Genomic DNA, 20,611 nt, shown 5'->3' with positions numbered 1-20,611 from the left:
CTGGGTGACCCACCAGGACAGGGGCGTCCCCTATATCACAACAGGGACCATCTATCACGATGTTCTGCGAGGTTGCTGTATCACAACAGGACCCTGGATCGCCCTGAAGACAAGTATCGAGGCAGGACCCACCGTCGCGACAGTGCTCCTGTATCGTGACAGGGACCCCGCGTTGCTCCAAGGAGCCAGGGCTGTGCTGGGGGCCTGTATCGCTGTGAATCCCCTGTCGTGACAGACTCCACTGCGATGGGACCCCCCCTATCGCGATAAAGCTCCCCAGAGATCAATAAACTGTTGAGCCCTGACCGGCCTTGTGTCTTCATTGGGGCGGGGGGGTGGCCTTGGTGCGTGTGACGTCATTGCTGTTCCCCCTGACGTCACAGCAGCGCGGGGCTGGGTGGCCTCGGTGACGTCACCGCCGCTTCCTGCCGCGTGTCCTTTTACAAGCCCCGCCCCTCCCCGGTGATTTTGGCCTCGCCCCCTTTTACGCCCCGCCCTTTCCCCGTTCCTGGGTCCTCATTGGTTCATTAAGGCCCCTCCTCGGCCTCTTATTGGCTCTTCCGGGCCCCGCCCTGCACTCCTCCCACTCCCCACCCCCGCTCCTTCATTTGCTCATCCAGACCCCGCCCTGAGCCCCTCATTGGCTCACCGAGGTCACGCCCCCCAGGTCCGTCACCGGCTCCTCCCGCCCGGCGCCGCCGCCGCTTCCTCCGAGCCCGCTCCGGCCCCGGCCCCGGGACCCCCTCGGACCCCCCGGGACCCCCGGGCCCGGCGCCGCCATGTGGCTCTTCTCCCGGGACCCGGTGCGGGATTTCCCCTTCGAGCTGGGCCCGCCCGATGCCGATCCCGAGGCGGAGCCGCTCCCGGAGCCCGCGGCCCCGGCGCCGCTCTGGCGGCTGCTGCGGGGGCGCCGCAAGGTGGGGGGGGGCAGGGGGGTTGTGGGATGGAGGGTCCCGTGTCCCCTCGTGTGTCCGTTCTTGTGTCCCCTCCCTGTCCCCGCATCCCTCCATGTCCCCGGCCCCGCCATCCTTGCCCCGGGTCCCCTCCATGTCCCCACGACCCCCACCCGCGGTGTCCCTCGGTGTCCTCACTCCTTTGTGCCCCCAGGTCTCGCTGTCCCCTCATCCCTGCGCCCCCCACGTCCCCACCGTGTCCCCGTGTCGTGTCTTCGCTCCGGCCCCGCATGTCCCCCCAGTGTCCCCCCTTTCCCCCCCGTGTTGTCCCCGCACTGTTCCCTGACTGTCGCCGTGTCCCCAGGCCGATGGGGCTCCGGTGTCGGTGTTCGCCCACAGCCTGGGCCCGGGGGGGGACCCCGCTGCCGCCGCCCTGGCCCGGGCGGGGCTGAAGCGGCTCCGCAGCCTCCGACATCCCAACATCCTGGGCTACCTGGACAGCCTGGAGGTGACGGGGACACCGGGGGGACACTGGGGACACCGGGGGGACACTGCGGGGCTCGGTGGAGACATGGGGCAGTGAGGAGATGGGGGTGAGTGGGGGGACATGGGGACATTGGGGGAATGGGGGGGAGGACACTGAGGGGACATAGGAGGGACACAAAGACTTGGGGGGACACGGGGAGGGGGTCCCCGGGGTGACCCGGAGTGTCCCCCCCAGACGGAGCAGTGCCTGTACCTGGTGACAGAGGCCGTGACCCCCCTGCGGCGGCACCTGCGGCTGCACCCCCCGAGCGGGGACTCGGGCGAGCAGGAGGTGGCCTGGGGGCTGCAGCGGCTGCTGGTGAGGGGGGGGATTTGGGGGGTCTGGGGGCTGCAGCGGCTGCTGGTGAGGGGGGGGATTTGGGGGGTCTGGGGGCTGCAGCGGCTGCTGGTGAGGGGGGGGATTTGGGGGGTCTGGGGGCTGCAGCGGCTGCTGGGGAGGGGGTGGATTTGGGGGGTCTGGGGGCTGCAGCGGCTGCTGGTGAGGGGGGGGATTTGGGGGGTCTGGGGGCTGCAGCGGCTGCTGGTGAGGGGGGGGATTTGGGGGGTCTGGGGGCTGCAGCGGCTGCTGGGGAGGGGGCGGATTTGGGGGGTCTGGGGGCTGCAGCGGCTGCTGGTGAGGGGGGGGATTTGGGGGGTCTGGGGGCTGCAGCGGCTGCTGAGGAGGAGGAGGGGGCTGGGAGGGTCTGGCATTTGGGGGGAATCTGAGGGGGGGTCCCTGAGGCTTTTGGGGCCACCCTGCAATCAGGGAGTGTGGGGGGAACTCCAAGATCTGGGGGGGCCCAGGTGGGTGAGGGGATCCCTGGGATCTGGGGGGGGGGGGGGGAATCTCCATGACCTGGGTGGATTTTGGGATCCAGGGGGGGCTTCTGAGAGGGTTCTGGCTCCTGGGTGGGTGTGTGTGGGGGGAGTTACCGATATCGGGGGGTTTTTTGTCCCCCCCCCAGACGGCGCTGGCGTTCCTGGGGGTCTCGGGGCTGGTTCACCACTCGCTGGGACTCGACTCCATCTTCGTGGACCCCGGGGGCGAGTGGAAGCTGGGGGGGCTCGAGCGGGTGGCGGCCGCCAGTGAGGGGACCCCCGCCCGCCCCCCCAGTGACCCCCCCCGGCCCCAGGACCCCCCCGAGCTCAGCGACCCCTCCCGAGGGAAGGGGGACCCCTGGTGAGTTGGGGAGGGGACATGGGAAGGGGTTGAGGGTGGCACTGGGGGGGCTCAGGGGACCACGGGGGGTCTCCCGTGCCCCCTCCCCACTGTCACGGCCCCCCCCAGGGCAGGGGACATGTGGCGCCTGGGCTGCCTCATCTGGGAGGTCTTCAACGGACCCCTCCCCCGGCCGGGGGCTCTGCGCAGCTTTGGCAAGGTCAGGGACCCCCCCCCAAAATCTTAGGGACCCCCTGGGCACCCCCAAACAGCCGGGACCCCCCCCTCCAAAATCCTGGGGACCCCCCGGGCACCCCCAAACTGCCGGGACCCCCCCCTCCAAAATCCTGGGGACCCCCTGGGCACCCCCAAACTGCCGGGACCCCCCCCCTCCAAAATCCTGGGGACCCCCCGGGCACCCCCAAACTGCCGGGACCCCCCCCTCCAAAATCCTGGGGACCCCCTGGGCACCCCCAAACAGCCGGGACCTCCCAAAAATCCTGGGGACCCCCTGGGCATCCCCAAACAGCCGGGACCCCCCCAAAAATCGTGGGGACCCCCTGGGCATCCCCAAACAGCCGGGACCCCCCAAAAATCCTGGGGACCCCCTGGGCACCCCCAAACTGCCGGGACCCCCCCCCCCCAAACCCTGGGGACCCCCTTGGCACCCCCAAACAGCCGGGACCCCCCCTCCAAAATCCTGGGGACCCCCCCCCAAAACCCTGGGGACTCCCCACCACCCTGGACCCCCCCAATTTGACTCCCCCCAAACTTGTGGATCCACCCAATTCCTGCTCACCCCCCAGACCCCCCCCCAGACTCGGGGGTCTCCCTGACCCCCTGTCCCTTCCCTGTCCCCCCAGCTGCCCCCCGGGCTCATCCCGCCCTTCTCGGAGCTGGTGGCGGCGGATCCGGGGGCTCGGCCGGGCCCGGGGCCGCTCCTGGAGCGGCTGCAGCGCCCGGGAGCCTTCCTGGCCTGCGCCCTGGTGCGCACCGGGCTCTTCCTCGAGCACTTCCAGGTCAGGCCTCATCCTCATCCTCCCCCTGTTCCTTCATCCTCATCCCCGCCTTCGTTCCTGTCCTTTTATCCTCGTCCTTAATCTCAACCTTATCTCCGTTTGCTCATATTTGTGCTTGTTCTTGTTCCTTATCCCCATCATCATCATCCTCATCCTCACTTCCATTTCCATCCCTCTATTCCTTCGCCCCCATCCCCTGATGTGCCCCTCCCCCCCCCTTGACCCCCGGTTTTTTTGGGACCCCCCCCTGACAGGTGCAGGACCCGTCGGAGCGCCGGACGTTCCTGCAGGAGCTGCCCCCTCTCCTCGAGTCCCTCCCGGGGCCCTTCCGGAGGCACAAGCTGCTCCCGAGGCTGCTCGAGGCCCTGGAGCTGGGCAGTGCTGATGCCAGTGCTCTGCCCCCCCTGCTGCAGGTGGGACCCCCAAAATACACCCCCCAAACCTCCCTGACCCCCAAAATCCCACCCACAACCTCCCTGCCCCTCCTGCTGCAGGTGGGACCCCCAAAACCCCCCCCATAACCCCCTGTCTCCCCCCTGCTCCCCCAGGTCGCGAAGGTCCTGGACCCCCCCGAGTACCAGGAGCGAATCGTCCCCGTCCTGGTCCGGCTCTTCTCGTCCCCTGAGCGGGGCCTGCGCCTGCGCCTGCTGCAGCTGGTCACTGGGAGCACTGGGAGCACTGGGAGGGATGGGGGGGGGTCCATGAGGGGATGATCTGTAGTTTTGGGGGTGCTCTGGGGGGTGTTCAGGGGTCTCTTGTTGCCCCCCAGCTCGAGGAGTACGTTGAGTTCCTGCCCGAGGCCACGGTGGATTCCCAGATTTTCCCTCACGTCGCCCACGGGTTCCTCGACTCCAACCCGGCCATCCGCGAACAGACGGTCAAGGTGGGCCCCCCCCCCCGAATCACCCGGGACCCCCCCAGATCACCTGGGAACACCCCCCACATCACCCAGGACCCAAAATTCCCCTGGGAACCCCCGAAGTCACCCAGGACCCCCGGATCTCTGAGGACTCCCCCAAAAGTTACCTGGGGATCCCTCCAAACCACCTGGAGACTTTTCTAAAAATCAAAACGGAGACCCCCAAACCCACCTGGGGACCCCCCCAATCCTCTGGGTATTCCCTCAATGGGTGGGAATGAGTGGGGGAGGGGGGGGTGGGACTTTTCAATCACCTGGAGCCCCCACCCCCCCCCCCAACAACCTGGGAACCTCCTTCCAAAGCCACCTGTGGGCCCCCAAAATGGGTGGGACCACCCGGGCACCCCCCAGATGGGTGGGGAACCCCCCCAAAATGCCATCTGGGGGTGCCCCCTGACCCCCCCATCCCCTTTGTGTCCCCCCCCTCCCCCCAGTCCATGGTGCTGCTGGCGCCCAAGCTGGGGGAGGGGCGCAGGGGGGGCGAGCTGCCCCGGCTGCTGCTGCGGGTGCAGGGGGGGGGACGCGCTGGGACCCCTGCGCTGCAACGCCACGCTGTGCCTGGGGCGCCTGGCCCCCCACCTGCCCCCCCAGGTGAGCCCTGAGACCCCCCCCCATAACCCCCACGCTGTGCCTGGGGCGCCTGGCCCCCCACCTGCCCCCCCAGGTGAGCCCTGAGACCCCCCCCATAACCCCCACGCTGTGCCTGGGGCGCCTGGCCCCCCACCTGCCCCCCCAGGTGAGCCCTGAGACCCCCCCCATAACCCCCATGCTGTGCCTGGGGCGCCTGGTCCCCCACCTGCCCCCCCAGGTGAGCCCTGAGACCCCCCCCATAACCCCCACGCTGTGCCTGGGGCGCCTGGCCCCCCACCTGCCCCCCCAGGTGAGCCCTGAGACCCCCACTGAGACCCCCCCATAACCCCCACGCTGTGCCTGGGGCGCCTGGCCCCCCACCTGCCCCCCCAGGTGAGCCCTGAGACCCCCCCCATAACCCCCACGCTGTGCCTGGGGCGCCTGGCCCCCCACCTGCCCCCCCAGGTGAGCCCCGAGACCCCCATTGAGACCCCCCCATAACCCCCATGCTGTGCCTGGGGCACCTGGCTCCCCACCTGCCCCCCCAGGTGAGCTCTGAGACCCCCCGAGACCCCCCCCATAACCTCCCCATGGCACCCGGCCCCCCCCAGGTGAGCTCTGAGACCCCCTGAACCCCCTCTCCCCACAACCCCCCTACACTGCCCAGTACCCGTTGTCACCTTTGCCCCTCTCTTCACTTTGTGACCCCCCCAAACCCCCCACCCTGTCCCCTGTCCCCCCCCTCACTGTCCCCGTGTGCCCCCCCCAGACCCGCCGGCGGGTTTTGGCCCCCGCCCTGGCCAGGGCCACCCGGGACCCCCTTTCCCCCCGCCCGGGCCGCCGCCGTCGCCGCCTTCGCCGCCACCCATGGGTGCTACTCCCCCGCCGAGGTGGCGGGGCGGGTGCTGCCCCCCCTGTGCGCCCTCACCGTGGACCCCCACCCCGGCGTCCGGCAGCAGGTGAGGGTGGGAGGGCGCCTGGAGGGATTTGGGGAGGGGGCTGGGGGCCGGGGAGGGACCCGGAGGAATTGGGGAGGGGGTTTGGGTGCTGCAGATCCCCCAAAATTGGGGGGGGGGGGGTCTCAGAGCAGGGGGTCCTAAAACAATTTGGGGGGGGGGGGTGGGTTTCAGGGTGTTGGGGACAGTCCTGAAGTATTTGGGGAGGGGTCTGGGTGTTTTGGGGGGGGTCAGGGTGGGTCCCAAAGCAGTTTGGGGAGGGGTCTGGGTGCTGTGGATGGGGTGGGGGTCCGGGGGGGTCTCTCACTGTTGGGGTCGTTCCCCCCCCCCAGGCGTTCCGGGCCATTCGCAGTTTCCTGGAGCAGCTGGAGGCGGCGGCCGAGGCCGGGGGGGCGCAGGAGGACGGTGAGAACCTGCGGGGGGGGGGGGACAAAAAAATTGTGGGGAGGGGGGAGAAATAATTGGGGGAGAGAATTGGGATGGTGGGGGGGGGGAAAGGGGACTCAGTGAGGGTGGGGGGGCTTTGGGGGTGCCCCCCCACCCCGTGACCCCCTCCCCTCCCTCCCACAGACGCCTCCAGCACAGCCGCCAGCGCGGGGGGGGGGCGCGGGGGGGGCTGGGGGCCGCCGTGTCCTGGGCTGTCACCGGCGTCACCTCCCTGACGGCGCGGCTGATGGGGGGTGAGGGGGGGGGCCGCCCCCGCGCAGCCCCCCCCCCGCACAGGGACCCCCCCCAGACCCCGGCTGAGAGCCCCGCAGCCCCCCCAAAAGGTGAGTGATCCCCCCCCCCTCCCCTTTTTCTCCCCCAAATTCCTGACCCACCCCCCTCCGGGCCTTGGGGACCCCCCCCCCCTTGAGGCCTCATTTTGCCCCCCCCAGAGCCCCCCCCCGAGGAGAACCCCCCCGAGGAGCCCCCCCTGGAAGACGCCGATGGGTGGGATGACGACTGGGGCAGTCTGGAGGTGAGTTTTGGGGGGGGTGTGGGGGGGGGAGGGGGCACAGTGTGACCCCCCCTCCCCGTCCCCTCACCTCTGTGCCCCCCCCAGGACATGGAGCTGCCCCAGAGCCCCCCCGCCAGCAGCCCCGAGGAGGTGGGGACCCCCCCGCAGCCCCCCGGGCCCACCCCCACAGAGCCCCCCCCCAGCGCCCCTCCCCCAGCCGGGGGGGGTGATGAGGGGGGGTGGGGGGTGGGGGGCGAGTGGGGCACTGAGGACGCCTGGGAGGCCCTGCCCAGCCAGCACGGTGAGACCCCCACCCCGGGACCCCCAGACCCACCCCGAGACCCACTCCGGGATCCCCCAAATACCCCCAGACCCACCCCGGGACCCCCCAGACACACCCAGACCCTCCCCGGGACCCCCAGGCCCACCCCAAAACCCCCTGGGCCCCCCCAGGACACCCCCAGACCCACCCCGGGACCTCCAGGACACCCCCAGACCCACCCTGGGCCCCCCCCAGACCCACCCCGAGACCCCCCAGACACCCCCAGACCCACCCCGGGACCCCCCAGACCCACCCTGAGACCCCCTGGGCTCCCCCAGACCCACCCTGGACACCCCCAGACCCACCCTGAGACCCCCTGGGCCCCCCCAGACCCACCCTGGACACCCCCAGGCCCTCCGGCCTCCCCCCCCCCGACTCTCTCGACCCCCCAAACACCCCCAGAGATCTCCCCCAAATCCCCCCAGGACTGCCAGGGGTGCCCCCCACTCCCTGAGACCCCCAATAAGCCCCTTGGGACCCCTCCCCGTGACCCCCCAATGTCCCTGAGGGCCCCTCCAGCCTCCAGGGACCCCCTTGGTCCCACCCCCGTGTCCTCCCAGACCACCCCCAGTGACCCCCCAACTTGTCCCCAACACCCCCCGGCCCCCCTGAACCCCGGAGACCCTCCATGCCCCTGATCCCCCTTTCCCCGGGACCCCCGCGATCCCCCCCCCAGAGCTCCGTTTCCCTGTCGCCCCCTCAGTGAGCTCCGTGTCCCCCTCAGGGCCCCCCCCGGGCCGGCGGCAGCGGGAGCAGCAGCGGCGCCGGGAACTCGAGGCCAAGCGCCGGGCGGCTCCTCGGGGTCCCCCCAAATTGGGGGCGCGGAAACTCGACTGAGGAGGGGGGGGAGGGAAAAGGGTGAAATTCTGGTTGGGGTTTTTTTTTTTTGGGGGGAGGGGAGGGGGGGATGAAAGGGATCGATAATAAAAACCTCCCGAAATCCCGCAATGAAGGCGCGCGGGTGGCGGCGGGAAGAGCGGGAAGCTGTGAAGGGGGACACGTGACTGGGCGGGCACGTGGCGCCGAGGAGGTCACGTGGGGAGGCGGGTCAGGTGGGGAGGGGCGGGTCACGTGGCCGCGCATGGCGGCCGGGGAGGGAGCGAGCGCCGCCCAGCGGCGGCGGCGGCGGAAGGAGGAGGTTGGAGGGGGGGCGAGGGGACCCCAAAATTTATTGGGGGGGGGGGGGAACGCCCAGATTTGGGTGGGGGACACGGGGGGGGGGGGGGAGGCGGCGATAAGGATCTGGGGAAGGGGAGGGGGGACACTTGGGGGAGGGGTGGCAAGGACCCCGGAGACTGGGGGGACACCCCAAGGTGGGGGGGGACACCCCAGGGTGGGGGGGACACCCCAGGGTGGGGGGGGGGGGACAAGAACCCCAGAAATGGACGGGGGGGGGGACACGAATTCCTGGAGAGGGGAGGGGACAAAGGCGGGGGGTGGGAAGGACACAAGTGGGGGGACACGAGGGGGGGGACACCCCAGGGTGGGGGGACACGAGGGGGGGGGGGACATCAAAGTGGGGAGGGGGACACACGTGGGGCAGCCAGAAATGCTCTGGGGGGGTTCCAGTTATTGGGGGGGGGGATTGAATGGGGGGGACATTCGAAGCTCAGTTTGGGGAGGGGGTCAAAGATTGGGGGTCGCTCGTAGTGGGGGGGTCACCCAGGGGTGGGCTGGGGTCACCCATGGGCCCCCCCCCCCCCAGGACCCCGGGGTGCGGCTGTCGAAGGCCCTGAGCTACGTCCTGCGCCACGGGGCTGCGGCCGAGGGGCTGCCCATGGGCCCGGGTGCGTGAGACCCCAAACCCCCCCCCCCAGCCACCCTCCCCTGACCCACCCCGAGACCCCCAAACCACTCAAGGAACCCACAGGTTCCTGCTGGCACCCCCGAATCCACCCCAAAATTCTCTCTGGGGCCCCCCCCCAAATGCTCAATGGGGTTCCCAAAACACCCAGCAGCACCCCCAGCTCACCCCCAAATGCCCCCTGGGACCCCCCAAATGCCCCCTGGGACCCCCCAGATGTCCCCTGGGACCCCCCCAAATGCCCCCTGGGACCCCCAACCACCCCAAAAAGAGTTCCTGGAGTCCCATAATTGTCCTCAGGATCCCTGAAATGTTTCCTTGGAGCCCAAAGCATCCCTGCCCTGTCCCGAAATCTCCCAGGACCATCAACCCACCCCCAAAATTCCCCCTTGAACCCTTTAATCCCTTCCAGGTTCCCCCAAATCTCCTCTGCGACCCCCCAAAATCCATTCGGGACCCTCAACCACCCTTCTCCTCCCCAAAATCCCCCCAGGGATGCCCCAAACCCCCCCTGGGACACCCCAAATACCCTTTGGGACCCACCCAATTCCCAAAATGCCTTTTGGGACCCCCAGAACATCCCCTGGGACACCCCAAATTCCCCCCGGGAGACCCTGACGGGGGTCCCGGGGGGGGGGGGGATTTTTTTTGGGCTCAGACGGTTTTGTCGAGGTGGGGGCTCTGCTGCAGCTGCGGCGTTTCGCGGGGGTCTCGGAGGGGGACGTGCGCAGGGTGGTGGCCGCGGACCCCAAGGGTCGCTTCGCCCTCCGGCCCGACCCCCTGAGGGTGAGAGCGAACCAGGGGCACTCCCTGCCGGTGAGGAGGGGGTCTGGGGGGGGTCCTCGAGGGGATTGGGGGGGCTGGAGAGGGGTTTGGGGGAGTTTGTGGGGGGTTGGGGAGGTCCCCGAGGGGATTCGGGCGGCTGGAGAGGGGTTTGGGGGGGATTTTATGGGGGGTTGGGGGGGGGGTTATGGGGAATTTGGAGAGATTTGGGGGATTTGGGGGAGTTTATGGGGGGTTTGGGGGAGTTTATGGGGAATTTCGGGGGGTCCCGAGGGGACTGGAGGGGCTGGGGAAGGGATATGGAGGGGTTTATGGTGGATTTGGGGGGGTTTATGGTGGATTTGGGGTGTCCCTGGAGGGGTTGGGGAAGGGATTTTGGGCATCCCAGGTGTGATTTTGGAGAATTTGGGGTGTCCCAGAGAGGATTTGGGGAATCCCAGGTGTGATTTTTGGAGATCCCGGGTTGGATTTGGGAGATCCCGGGGTTGGATTTTGGGTATCCCGGTTGGATTTTGGAGATCCCGGGTTGGATTTTGGGGATCCCGGGTTGGATTTTGGGGGTCGCGGCTGCTCCATGGGGCGTGTCCGGGGGGCTCGCAGGTGCCGGAGCTGGAGCTGACCCCCCTGCGCAGCCCCGGGGCGCTGCCCCCCACCCTCGCCCACGGCACCCGGCGCCGCCTGTGGGGCCCGATCCGGGCGGGGGGGCTGCGCCCCATGGGGCGGCAACACCTGCACCTGGCGGGGGGGCTGCCGGGGGACCCCGGGGTGCGCAGCGGTGAGTGACCCCCCCCAAAAAAAACCCCCCCCCCCAGGACACCCCAAAACCCCCCGAGATCCCCAAACCCTGCAGAGACCCCACACTGAGCCAGCGGGGACTTGGGGTGTGCAGCAGTGAGCGACCCCCCCCAAAAAAAAAACCACCCCCGGGGTACCCCCAAACCCCCCCAGGACCCCCCAAAACCCCCCAGGACCCCCCAAATCCCCCCTCCCCACAGGGATGAGGTCGGACTCGGAGATCGCCATCATCATCGACGGCCCGCGGGCGCTGGCGGGTGAGGGGGGGTCCCGATTTTTTTTGGGGGGGGGGGGTTGCTGATGTTTGGGGGGGTCCCCGATGTTTGTGTGACCCTCCCCCCCCCGGGGCCTTTCTCCCCCTCCCCCCAGACGGGATCCCCTTTTTCCGCTCGGCCAACGGGGTGATCCTGACGCCGGGGGACGCCCAGGGTCGGATCCCCCCCAAATATTTCCTGAGGGTCCTGCAGCTGCGGCCGCACCGTGAGGGGGGGACCCCGAAATTGGGGGGCTCGGGGGGGTTGGGGGGGACCCCGAAACTGGGGGGATTGGGGGGCTCGGGGGGGGTTTGGGGGGGGATCCTGAAATTGGGGGGATTGGGGGGCTCGGGGGGGTTTGGGGGGGACCCCGAAATTTGGGGGTCAAAGGGTTTGGGGGGATTGTTCAGGAATTTGGGGAAGGATCCCGAAATTGGGGGGGTCGAGGAGGGTGGGGAGGACTCGGGGATTTGAGGGGGAGCTGGGGGGGGGGGTCTTGGGGGGGCTGAGGGGGTTTTGGGGGGATTCAGGATTTGGGGGGGCTTTGGGGGGGCTTTGGGGGGTCCGGGGTTGGGAGTGGGGAGGGGGGGGTCAGGATTTGGGGGGTCCCGTTGCCATGGTAACACCTCCTGTATCCCCCCCCCCCCATAGGGTGTGAACTGCCCCTGGACGGACCCTGGGATGGGGAGGGGGGAGAGACCCCCGGATGAGGATTTGGGGGGGGGTCTGAGCCCCCCCCACAAGGATTTGGGGGGGGTCCGAGCCCCACAGACACAAATAAAACCCCCCCGAGCACCACGAGCGTCACGTGGCCTCAATCCCCCCTCCCCAAATAACACCCCGGAGGGACCCAGGACCCCCCCCCGGTGCCCCCCCAGTGCCCCCAGATCGGATTTCACACAGAAAATCTCCTTTATTGCCGCATCCGCCGGGATTTGGGGGGTACCGATGGGTCCCCGCGGGGGTCCCGGGGGTTTTGGGGGTCCCGGGGGGTGTCCCGGGGGTTTTGGGGGGTCCCGGGGGTTTTGGGGGTCCCGGGGGGTGTCCCGGGGGTTTTGGGGGTCCCGGGGGTTTTGGGGGTCCCGGGGCTCCCTCAGCTGATCCCGCACGTTTCCCTGCGGCCGAAGCGGCGGCGCCGGGGGTCGAGGCTCCGCTCCAGCTCCTCATCCTCCTCCTGCGCCCTGCGGGGGTCGGGAAGGGGCTGGACCCCCGGAAAATCCCCCGAGACCCCCCCCCCCGGGATCCCCTCGAACCCTCCCCACCCACCCCGAGACCCCCGGATCCCCCCAAACACCCCAAAACCCGCGGAGAGCCCCAAACCCCCCCAGGACCTCCCCTGAAGTCCCTCCTGACAGCCCCGAACCCCTCCGGGGACCCCTCCGGACGCCCCCAAATCCCCCGGGACCCCTCCCCGGTGTCCCCGCGGTGTCCCCGCGGTGTCCCCACCTGGTCTCGCGGCGGTGCCGGTCCCGCACGAGCCGGTCCCGCCGGTTCACCAGTGCCACCAGTTCCTCCAGTAAGAGCTGCTCGCGCTGGCGCTGGGCCGGGGGCTTCTGCCACTCTGCGGGGGTCCCCAAATGTCCCCCAAATGTCCCCAAAGGTCCCCAAAGCCCTTTGGTCCCCCCCCCCCCGGTGTCTACTTCTGTGCTCGGCACCCGCCGTGTCCCCAAATGTCCCCAAGCGTTCCCCATGTCCCCACCGTGTCCTCCCCATCCCCAGTGTCCCCAAATGTCCTCCTGTCCCCGATGTCCCCTCCATGTCCCCAGTGTCCCCCCGATGTCCCCAGTGTCCCCTCGATGTCCCCCCTGTCCCCAGTGTCCCCTCGATGTCCCCAGTGTCCCCAGTGTCCCCGATGTCCCCCCTGTCCCCAGTGTCCCCGATGTCCCCAGTGTCCCCGATGTCCCCAGTGTCCCCTCGATGTCCCCAGTGTCCCCTCGATGTCCCCCCTGTCCCCAGTGTCCCCTCGATGTCCCCAGTGTCCCCTCGATGTCCCCAGTGTCCCCGATGTCCCCCCCGTCCCCAGTGTCGCACCCTCTGTCCCCAGCAGCCCCCGCAGTTCCCGGCTCAGCAGCTCAAAGCGACGCTCCAGGTCCCGCTCCTGCGCCCTGGGGGGTGACACGAGGGGACAAAGGGGACAAGGAGATGTCACCGGGGCTGCCAGAGCCCCCCGTGTCCCCCCCCTCCCCCACGGTGTCCCCAAGTGTCCCCAGTGTCCCCTCGCGGCAGCTGGGGCCGGTCCCGCCGCGCTGGGGGGGCGCAGGGAGGGGACAGAGGGGACACGGAGGGAGGGTGGCGGTGTCCCCGCGGTGTCCCCGCGGTGTCGCGGCGGTGTCGCCGCTGTCCCCTCACAGCAGCTGGAGCTGGTCCTGTCGCCGCACCAGCAAATTCCGCTGCTGCACCAGCGAGAACCAGTCCCGGAGCAGCCGCTCCTCGCGGGCGGGGTCCGCGCCTGGGGACAGGGGACGTCACTGGGGACATCGGGGACACGGGGACGTCACTGGGGACATTACTGGGGACATCGGGGACGCCACTGGGGACAGGGGACATCATTGGGGACATCGCGGGGACACCGGTGTCCCTCTTTTCCCATGTTCTCGTATGTGTCCCCCGTGTCCCCGGTGTCCCTCCTGTGTCCCCACAGCCCCCATCCCACTGTCCCCATTGTCCCCGTTATCCCCACTGTCCCCCCAATGTCCCCACTGTCCCCTCAATGTCCCCAATGTCCCCCCAGTGTCCCCCCAATGTCCCCGTTGTCCCCTCACCGCTGTCCATCAGCGCCCGCAGTTCCCGCTCCAGCGCCGGGGCCTGAGCGTCCAACCGAGCCTGGTCCTGCTCCAGGGCCACCAACTCGGCCGCCACCCACTGTCCCTGTCACCCGCGGGGACACCCGCGTCACCCCCGGGGCCACCTGCTGTCCCCGTCACCCGCGGGGACACCAGCGTCACCCCAGGGCCACCCGCTGTCCCTGTCACCCGCGGGGACACCTGCGTCACCCCAGGGCCACCCGCTGTCCCCTGTCACCCGCGGGGACACCCGCGTCACCCCAGGGCCACCCGCTGTCCCCGTCACCCGCGGGGACACCTGCGTCACCCCAGGGCCACCCGCTGTCCCTGTCACCCGCGGGGACACCCGCGTCACCCCAGGGCCACCTGCTGTCCCCGTCACCCGCGGGGACACCAGCGTCACCCCAGGGCCACCCGCTGTCCCCGTCACCCGCGGGGGACACCCGCGTCACCCCGGGGCCACCCGCTGTCCCCGTCACCCGCGGGGACACCCGCGTCACCCCGGGGCCACCCGCTGTCCCCGTCACCCGCGGGGACACCCGCGTCACCCCGGGGCCACCCGCTGTCCCCGTCACCCGCGGGGACACCCGCGTCACCCCGGGGCCACCCGCTGTCCCCGTCACCCGCGGGGGACACCCGCGTCACCCCGGGGCCACCCGCTGTCCCCGTCACCCGCGGGGACACCCGCGTCACCCCGGGGCCACCCGCTGTCCCCGTCAACCCGCGGGGGACACCCGCGTCACCCCAGGGCCACCCGCTGTCCCCCGTGGGTGTCCCTGCCCCCCCCATGTCCCCCCTCCCCCCGTTGTCCCCACTGTCCCCCCCGTGCCCCCTTACCCCGCTCTCCTCCTCGGGGGGCTCCGGGGGGCTCCTTTGGGGTCTCTGGGGGGGAGGGGAGGGGAGGGGAGGGGACACGGGGGGTGACCCCAAATCCCCCCCCCCCATTGGGGGGTCCACGGCCACGCCCCCCCCCGCGCCCCCCCCCAGCGCTCACCGGCGGGGGGAGGGGCGGGGGGGGGTCCCGGTGTCACCCTGGGGAGAGAGGGGGGAGGGGGTCAGGGACCCCCAAAATTGGGGGGGGGGCAGTCTCACCTTGGGGGTCCCGGGGGGGGGGGGGGTCGGGGGTCTCACCTTCGCGGGGGGGTCGCGGCCCCTCCCCCGAGCGCCGCAGGTCGGGGTCCCGCAGGCGGGGGAGGCTCCTGGAGCGGGGGGGGGGGCGTGGGGAGACCCCCCCCTCACTCCCCCGGGCCGGGCCGGGCGGGGGGGGGGCCCCGGGCCCTGCCGACCCCTCCCCAAAAGCTGGGGGGGGGTCCTGGGGGAGCCCCCCCCTCAGTGCGGCCGAGCTGGGGGGTCCCCGGGGGAAGCTCTGGGGGGGCGCCCCCTCGGCTCGGTCAGTCTGGGGGTCCCGGGGGGGCTCCCCCCCCTCAGTGCAGTCCCGGGGGGGGCTGGGGCTGAGCGGGGGGGGGCCCCCCCTCGGTGTCCCCAATCTGGGGGGGGGTCCAGGGGGAGCCCCCCCTCCTCAGGGTCCACGGGGGGGTCTGGGGGCGCCCCCCCCTCGATGGGGCCGAGCTGGGGGGGGTCCCGGGGGGGGCTCCCCCTGCTCTGTGTCCCTCTGGGGGGGGTCTGCGGGGGTCTCCTGGCGCCCCCCCTGGGTGACGCTGCTTTGGGGTTCCGGGGGGGGTCCCGGGTTGGGTCTCTGGGGGGGTCTGGGGGTCTCGGGGGGGGTTCTTGGGGCTCCTCCTCGCTGGAGCCATTTTGGGGGCGCGGGGGGGGTCCCCGGGGGGGTCGTTTGGGGCCCCCCCCTGGGTGACGTCACTGGGGGGATCCGGGGGTGTTCCCTCCTCAGCGGAGCCGCTCTGGGGGTCCGGGGGGTTCTCCAGGGGGGGTCTCCGGGGGGGGTCGTTTGGGGCCCCCCCTCGGTGACGTCACTCGGTGATTCCGGGGGTGTTCCCTCCTCAGCGGAGCCGCTCCGGGGGGTCCTGGGGGGTCTCTTGGGCCCCCCCCCTCGGCGGAGCCGCTCCGGGGTCGCGGGGGGGTCCCCGGGGGGGGTCCCCAGGAGCGCGCGGACCTGGCTGAGGAAGGTCATGACCCCCAGGCTGTCGGGGGTCTCCATGTCCGAGGGGTCCAGGAGCCGCGGGACCCCCAGGGCCGCGAAGGCGTCGAAGGCCTGGGGGGTGGAGGGGGGGGGGCGTCCAAGGGGGGGGGGGAACCCCAACCCCGGAGCCCCCCCCGGGCCCCCCCAGCCCCCCCCCACGCACCCGTTTGTTGTTGCCCCGGTGGTCCCGGGGGTCCAGAGCCTCGAAGTCGCTGGGGGGGGGGGGGACATTGGGGGGGGGGGAGGGGGGGCTTTGGTCACTGCGGGGGTCCCCAAGTGACACAACCCCGCCCCCCCCCCCAAATGTCCTCTCCCATTCACAGGGACCCCCCCAGAACCCCCCCCCCCAACATCCCCGGGGTGCCCCTCCCCCCGAATTGCTCCTCAAAGCCCCTCCCCCCGTCCCCCCTGTGCCCCCCCAGATTCCCCCCAGACCCCCCCCATGTGTCCCCACGCCCCCCAGGCCCCCCCCATGTGTCCCCACGCCCCCCAGGACCCTCCTAGACCCCCCCCATGTGTCCCCACGCTCCCCAGGACCCTCCCATGTGTCCCCCCCATCATCCCAGGAACCCCCCCACGGCCCCCCGCCCCTCCCATCCCCCCCCCGCGCCCCCCCCTCACATTTCGCGGGCTCTCAGCCGGTGCAGGAGGGCGCAGAACCCCAACCCGCTGCTCCAGGACCCCCCGAAATCGGTGACGGCGACCCCCGGGTAGCCGGCCGTGAGCCCCTGGCACCAGGCCAGGAGCGCCCCGCGACCCCCGGGGGGGCCCTGCGAGGGGGGATGGGCACGGGGGGAGGGGTCAGTACGCCCCCAGAACCCCCAGACCCAAATTGGGGCTCCCGAACATCCCCCACCCATATGGGACCCCCCCCCCAGACCCAAAATGGGGGGGAGGGGCAGAACAGCCCCAAACAGGCCCCGCCCCTCTGGGACCCCCCCCCCCCAAACTTCCCCCGCCTCCCCAATTCAGGGGGTCCCGAGCATCCCCCCCCCTTCCCCACTCACCTCGGTGGTTTTTTGGGGGGGCTCCGAGTCCCCGCCCGGCTCCGGGGGGTCCCTCCGCGTCCCCAAAGTGGGGGGGGTCCCTCCTGGGGGGGGGCGCTGGGGGAGAGGCCGGTCAGGGACCCCCAGAGACCCCCCCGGTGTTGGGGGGACAGCGGGGGGGGGGGGTTGGGGACACTTTGGGGACCCACCTCGGGGTGCGGGGGGGGCCCCCCCCGCCCTGTGCGCCCCCCCCTCGTCCTCGGGGTCACTCTCGAAGTCCCCCAGGTCGGCCACGTCCCCGGGGGGACACAGGCTGGTGACACTCTGCATGTCCTCGTCCCTGGGGGGGGGAGGGGGGGGGGGGACAGTGTCCCCAGGGGGTCCCCAAGACCCCCCCCCAAATGACCCCCAAGTTGTTGTGTCCCCTCAGTGTCCCCAATGTCCCCGCGCCCCCAGTACCCAAAATTGTCCCCCGTGTCCCCAAAGTCCCCAGTGTCCCCAATGTCCCCCGTGTCCCCCCGTGTCCCCCCCGTGTCCCCCCCGTGTCCCCCCAATGTCACCAGTGTCCCCCCGTGTCCCCAATGTCCCCCCAGTGTCCCCAGTGTCCCCAATGTCCCTCCGTGTCCCCCCAATGTCCCCCCCCCGTGTCCCCCCCGTCCCCTACGTGGGGTGTCCCTCCATCAGGACGAGGCCGCGCAGCCGCAGCCGCAGCGTCGCCGTTGTCACCTTGCGGCTCCTGGGGCGCAGGGACAGGGACAGGGGGGTGTCCCCGACCCCCGCCAGGCGCCCCAGCTCCAGCGGGGCCGCGGCCACCACCGAGCGCCGCCCCCGCGACTCCTGCGGGGACACGGGGGGGGGGGGTCACGGTATGGGGGACACCCGGGGACAGCCACCCCAGGGACCCCAGTGTCACCCCGGGGACACCCGGGGACAGCCACCCCAGGGACCCCAGTGTCACCCCAGTGTCACCCCAGGGACACCCCGGGGACAGCCAGGGACACCCAGGGGACACCCAGCAGTCCCAGTGTCACCCCCCGTGCCCCCCCAGGACCCCGGTGTCACCCACCCCAGGGACCCCATGTCACCCCGGGGACCCCCCCATCTTCCCCCCATTGTTTTTGGGGTCCCCCTGCCCCCCGGTTTTTGGGGTCCGCCCGCCCCCCTCACGTTCACCACGAGGAAGTTCCAGGATTTGTCATCGAAGGTGGCGGCCTGCGGGTCCTGGAGGGGCACGGGGGGGTCACTGAGGGGTCACGGGGGGGGGGGGGACACACGAGGGGGGGTCCGGGGGGGTCGCACGTACCCGGTACAGGGTGACGACCACCTCGAGGGTCTCGGGCACCACCCAGACCACCATCCCCCGCTGCGGGTTCTGGATGCCGGGCTGCCACCTGCGGGGCTGCACCCGCTGTCAGGGACCCCCCGAACCAGCCCTGACCCCCCCGGGACCCCCCCGGGACCCCCCGGGACCCCCCGAATCAGCCCTTACCCCCCCGAGACCCCCCAGGGACCCCCCGAACCAGCCCTGACCCCCCGGGACCCCCCCGGGACCCCCCGAACCAGCCCTGACCCCCCGGGACCCCCCAGGGACCCCCCCGGGACCCCCCGAACCAGCCCTGACCCCCCTGGGACCCCCCAGGGACCCCCCGAACCAGCCCTGACCCCCCGGGACCCCCCCGGGACCCCCCGAACCAGCCCTGAACCCCCCGGGACCCCCCGAATCAGCCCTTACCCCCCCGAGACCCCCCAGGGACCCCCCGAACCAGCCCTGACCCCCCGGGACCCCCCCGGGACCCCCCGAACCAGCCCTGACCCCCCGGGACCCCCCAGGGACCCCTCGAACCAGCCCTGACCCGCCGGGACCCCCCAGGGACCCCCCCGGACCCCTCCAAACCATCCCTGACCTCCCCGGACCAACTCAGACCCTCCCGGGACCCCCAGAGACCCCCAAAGACCACCCGGACACGGCCCCCGACCCCCCCAAACCCCCCCCCGGGACCCCCCCCCCGCCCCACCTTGGAGCAGACCCTGCGGTGCCGCCGGCTCCACACCACGGTCAGTCTGTCGGGGGTCCTGGGGGGGGGCGGGGGGGGGTCAGGACACCCCCGGGACCTCCAAACTGACCCCCCCCTCCCCCAAATTTCCCCTCCCCCCCCGGGACCCTCAAAATGCGCCCCCTCCCCTCCCCCATTCACCGAGGGGGGGGGGGGGCGCGGCTAAATTTGGGGCCGGGGGGGGAGAAACCGGACACCCCCGGGGGGGGGAAGGGAGGGAAGGGAGGGGGGGGCTCTCCCCTCCCCCCCCCCCCGGGTTTATTTTTAGCCCGACCCCATTTATGGACATTTTAAACTCAAAATGAAGCCGGGGAGGGGGATTTTGGGGGGGTCTCGGTGGTTTTGGGGTGTCCCGGGGGAGTCACAGAGATTTTGGGGGTCTGGGGGGGAGGTCTCATTGATCTGAGGGGTCCCGGGGGGGGGTTGGGGTCCCTCCCCCACCCTTGGGGGGGTCTCAGAGGATTGGGGAGTTCCGGGGGGGTCCCGTGGGGGGGGGGGGTTTGGGGGGGGGAATCCCGGAGGATTTGGGAATTCCTACGGATTTTTGGGGAGGTTCCCAGGAGGTCGGGGGGGGGGGGGGTCGCACGGATTTGGGGGTCTCGGGGGAGGGGAGGGAGGGGGGGGTCACTCACCAGCTGCCCCCCCCCTCCACCAGCAGCTCCTCGAGGGTCGCCTCGAAGCGAACTTTGGCCGCGCGTTTCCCCGCGCGCTGCAGCCGCTTCCAGACGCTCCCCATGGACCCCCCCGGACCCCCCCGGAGCCCCCCGGAGCCCCCAAAACCCGGCACAGCCCCTCCCCCACTCGTGACACCCCCCCCCCGCCCCCCACAGACAGCGCCGCGGTCGCGATCGGTCGCGACAGTTCCCGGACCCCCCCCACCCCCTTCGGCCCCGCCCGCAGGAAAGAGGAGAGAGGGGGAGGGGCCGCCCCTCCCCCACCCCCCCGGGCCATCAAATGTCCCCTCCCCCCCCCCCCCCCCCCGAGATCATCTGGGGGCGATTTTGGGGTCAGACCGCGGGTTTGGGGGTCTGGGGTTTGTTCTGGCTCACTGATTCCCCTCTGATCAACTGATCCCTGTCCGGATCTATTGATTCACTTCTGATCCATTGATCCTCCCCCAATCCATTGATCTGCCACTGACCCACTGATTCCCCTCTGATCCACTGATCCCTGTCCGGATCTATTGATCCTCCCCCAATCCATCGATTCCCCTCTGATCAATTGATCCCTGTCCGGATCTATTGATCCTCCCCCAATCCATCGACTCCCCTCTGATCAATTGATCCCTGTCCGGATCTATTGATCCTCCCCCAATCCATCGACTCCCCTCTGATCAACTGATCCCTGTCCGGATCTATTGATCCTCCCCCAATCCATCGATTCCCCTCTGATCAACTGATCCCTGTCCGGATCTATTGATCCTCCCCCAATCCATCGACTCCCCTCTGATCAACTGATCCCTGTCCGGATCTATTGATCCTCCCCCAATCCATCGATTCCCCTCTGATCCACTGATCCCTGTCCGGATCTATTGATCCTCCCCCAATCCATCGATTCCCCTCTGATCAATTGATCCCTGTCCGGATCTATTGATCCTCCCCCAATCCATCGATTCCCCTCTGATCCACTGATCCCTGTCCGGATCTATTGATCCTCCCCCAATCCATCGATTCCCCTCTGATCAATTGATCCTCCCCATATCCATTGATCCTGCCCGGCTCCATACCCCACCCCCACGCAATCCATCACCCCCC

At 70.8% G+C, this 20,611-nt stretch overlaps 3 protein-coding genes across 4 annotated transcripts; 2 read left to right on the top strand and 1 right to left on the bottom strand.

The window, feature by feature from the left end:
* Positions 1-628: 628 nt before the first annotated feature.
* On the top strand, positions 629-8,199 carry SCYL1 (SCY1 like pseudokinase 1). Its single transcript, XM_066208361.1, is given in 17 exon segments — positions 629-917; positions 1,258-1,401; positions 1,615-1,737; positions 2,384-2,598; positions 2,707-2,797; positions 3,441-3,596; positions 3,851-4,009; positions 4,145-4,252; positions 4,366-4,479; positions 4,950-5,027; positions 5,029-5,106; positions 5,855-6,044; positions 6,374-6,446; positions 6,612-6,811; positions 6,920-7,002; positions 7,087-7,282; positions 8,007-8,199. Coding segments are annotated over 17 exon segments (2,280 nt in total). The 5' UTR covers positions 629-779; the 3' UTR covers positions 8,141-8,199.
* Positions 8,200-8,373: 174 nt separating this feature from the next.
* On the top strand, positions 8,374-11,734 carry TRPT1 (tRNA phosphotransferase 1). Of its 2 annotated transcripts, XM_066208356.1 has the most exons (7): positions 8,374-8,441; positions 9,009-9,090; positions 9,766-9,923; positions 10,491-10,665; positions 10,886-10,942; positions 11,055-11,165; positions 11,591-11,734. In XM_066208356.1, exons 1-7 carry the CDS (start codon positions 8,385-8,387, stop codon positions 11,647-11,649), a joined length of 699 nt encoding a protein of 232 aa, XP_066064453.1. In that variant the 5' UTR covers positions 8,374-8,384; the 3' UTR covers positions 11,650-11,734. The 2 variants fall into 2 exon arrangements, with proteins under 2 accessions (XP_066064453.1, XP_066064454.1); XM_066208357.1 differs by lacking the exon at positions 10,886-10,942.
* Positions 11,735-11,832: 98 nt separating this feature from the next.
* On the bottom strand, positions 11,833-20,603 carry EHBP1L1 (EH domain binding protein 1 like 1). The gene is made up of 17 exons (XM_066208359.1): positions 20,584-20,603; positions 19,490-19,649; positions 18,107-18,202; positions 17,971-18,024; positions 17,468-17,640; positions 17,013-17,143; positions 16,768-16,920; positions 16,439-16,655; positions 15,981-16,029; positions 15,253-15,889; positions 14,854-15,021; positions 14,560-14,711; positions 13,702-13,807; positions 13,289-13,388; positions 12,971-13,044; positions 12,386-12,500; positions 11,833-12,120 (listed from the first exon to the last, which is right to left on the bottom strand). Exons 1-17 carry the CDS (start codon positions 20,601-20,603, stop codon positions 12,033-12,035), a joined length of 2,493 nt encoding a protein of 830 aa, XP_066064456.1. The 3' UTR covers positions 11,833-12,032.
* Between the last annotated feature and the right edge of the window lie 8 nt (positions 20,604-20,611).

The sequence above is a fragment of the Chamaea fasciata genome, unplaced genomic scaffold (assembly GCF_029207755.1).
Source record: "Chamaea fasciata isolate MVZ Bird 193981 ecotype frontalis unplaced genomic scaffold, bChaFas1.0.hap1 SCAF_225, whole genome shotgun sequence".
NCBI lineage: Eukaryota > Metazoa > Chordata > Aves > Passeriformes > Sylviidae > Chamaea > Chamaea fasciata.
The sequence above is the reverse complement of the archived record's forward strand: the minus strand, read 5'-3'. Positions and strand labels throughout refer to the sequence as shown.

Excerpts from the sequence above, each read along its gene's own strand:
- TRPT1 (XM_066208356.1), top strand. The coding sequence starts at position 8,385 with ATGGCGGCCGGGGAGGGAGCGAGCGCCGCCCAGCGGCGGCGGCGGCGG. Across the intron at positions 8,442-9,008 it reads GGCGGCGGCGGAAGGAGGAG|GACCCCGGGGTGCGGCTGTC; the intron begins GTTGGAGGGGGG and ends CCCCCCCCCCAG. Across the intron at positions 10,943-11,054 it reads CGGCCCGCGGGCGCTGGCGG|ACGGGATCCCCTTTTTCCGC; the intron begins GTGAGGGGGGGT and ends CCCTCCCCCCAG.
- EHBP1L1 (XM_066208359.1), bottom strand. The coding sequence starts at position 20,603 with ATGGATTGCGTGGGGGTGGG. Across the intron at positions 13,389-13,701 it reads GCGGGCGCTGATGGACAGCG|GCGCGGACCCCGCCCGCGAG; the intron begins GTGAGGGGACAA and ends CCCTGTCCCCAG. Across the intron at positions 13,045-13,288 it reads CAGGACCAGCTCCAGCTGCT|GGCGCAGGAGCGGGACCTGG; the intron begins GTGAGGGGACAG and ends GTCACCCCCCAG.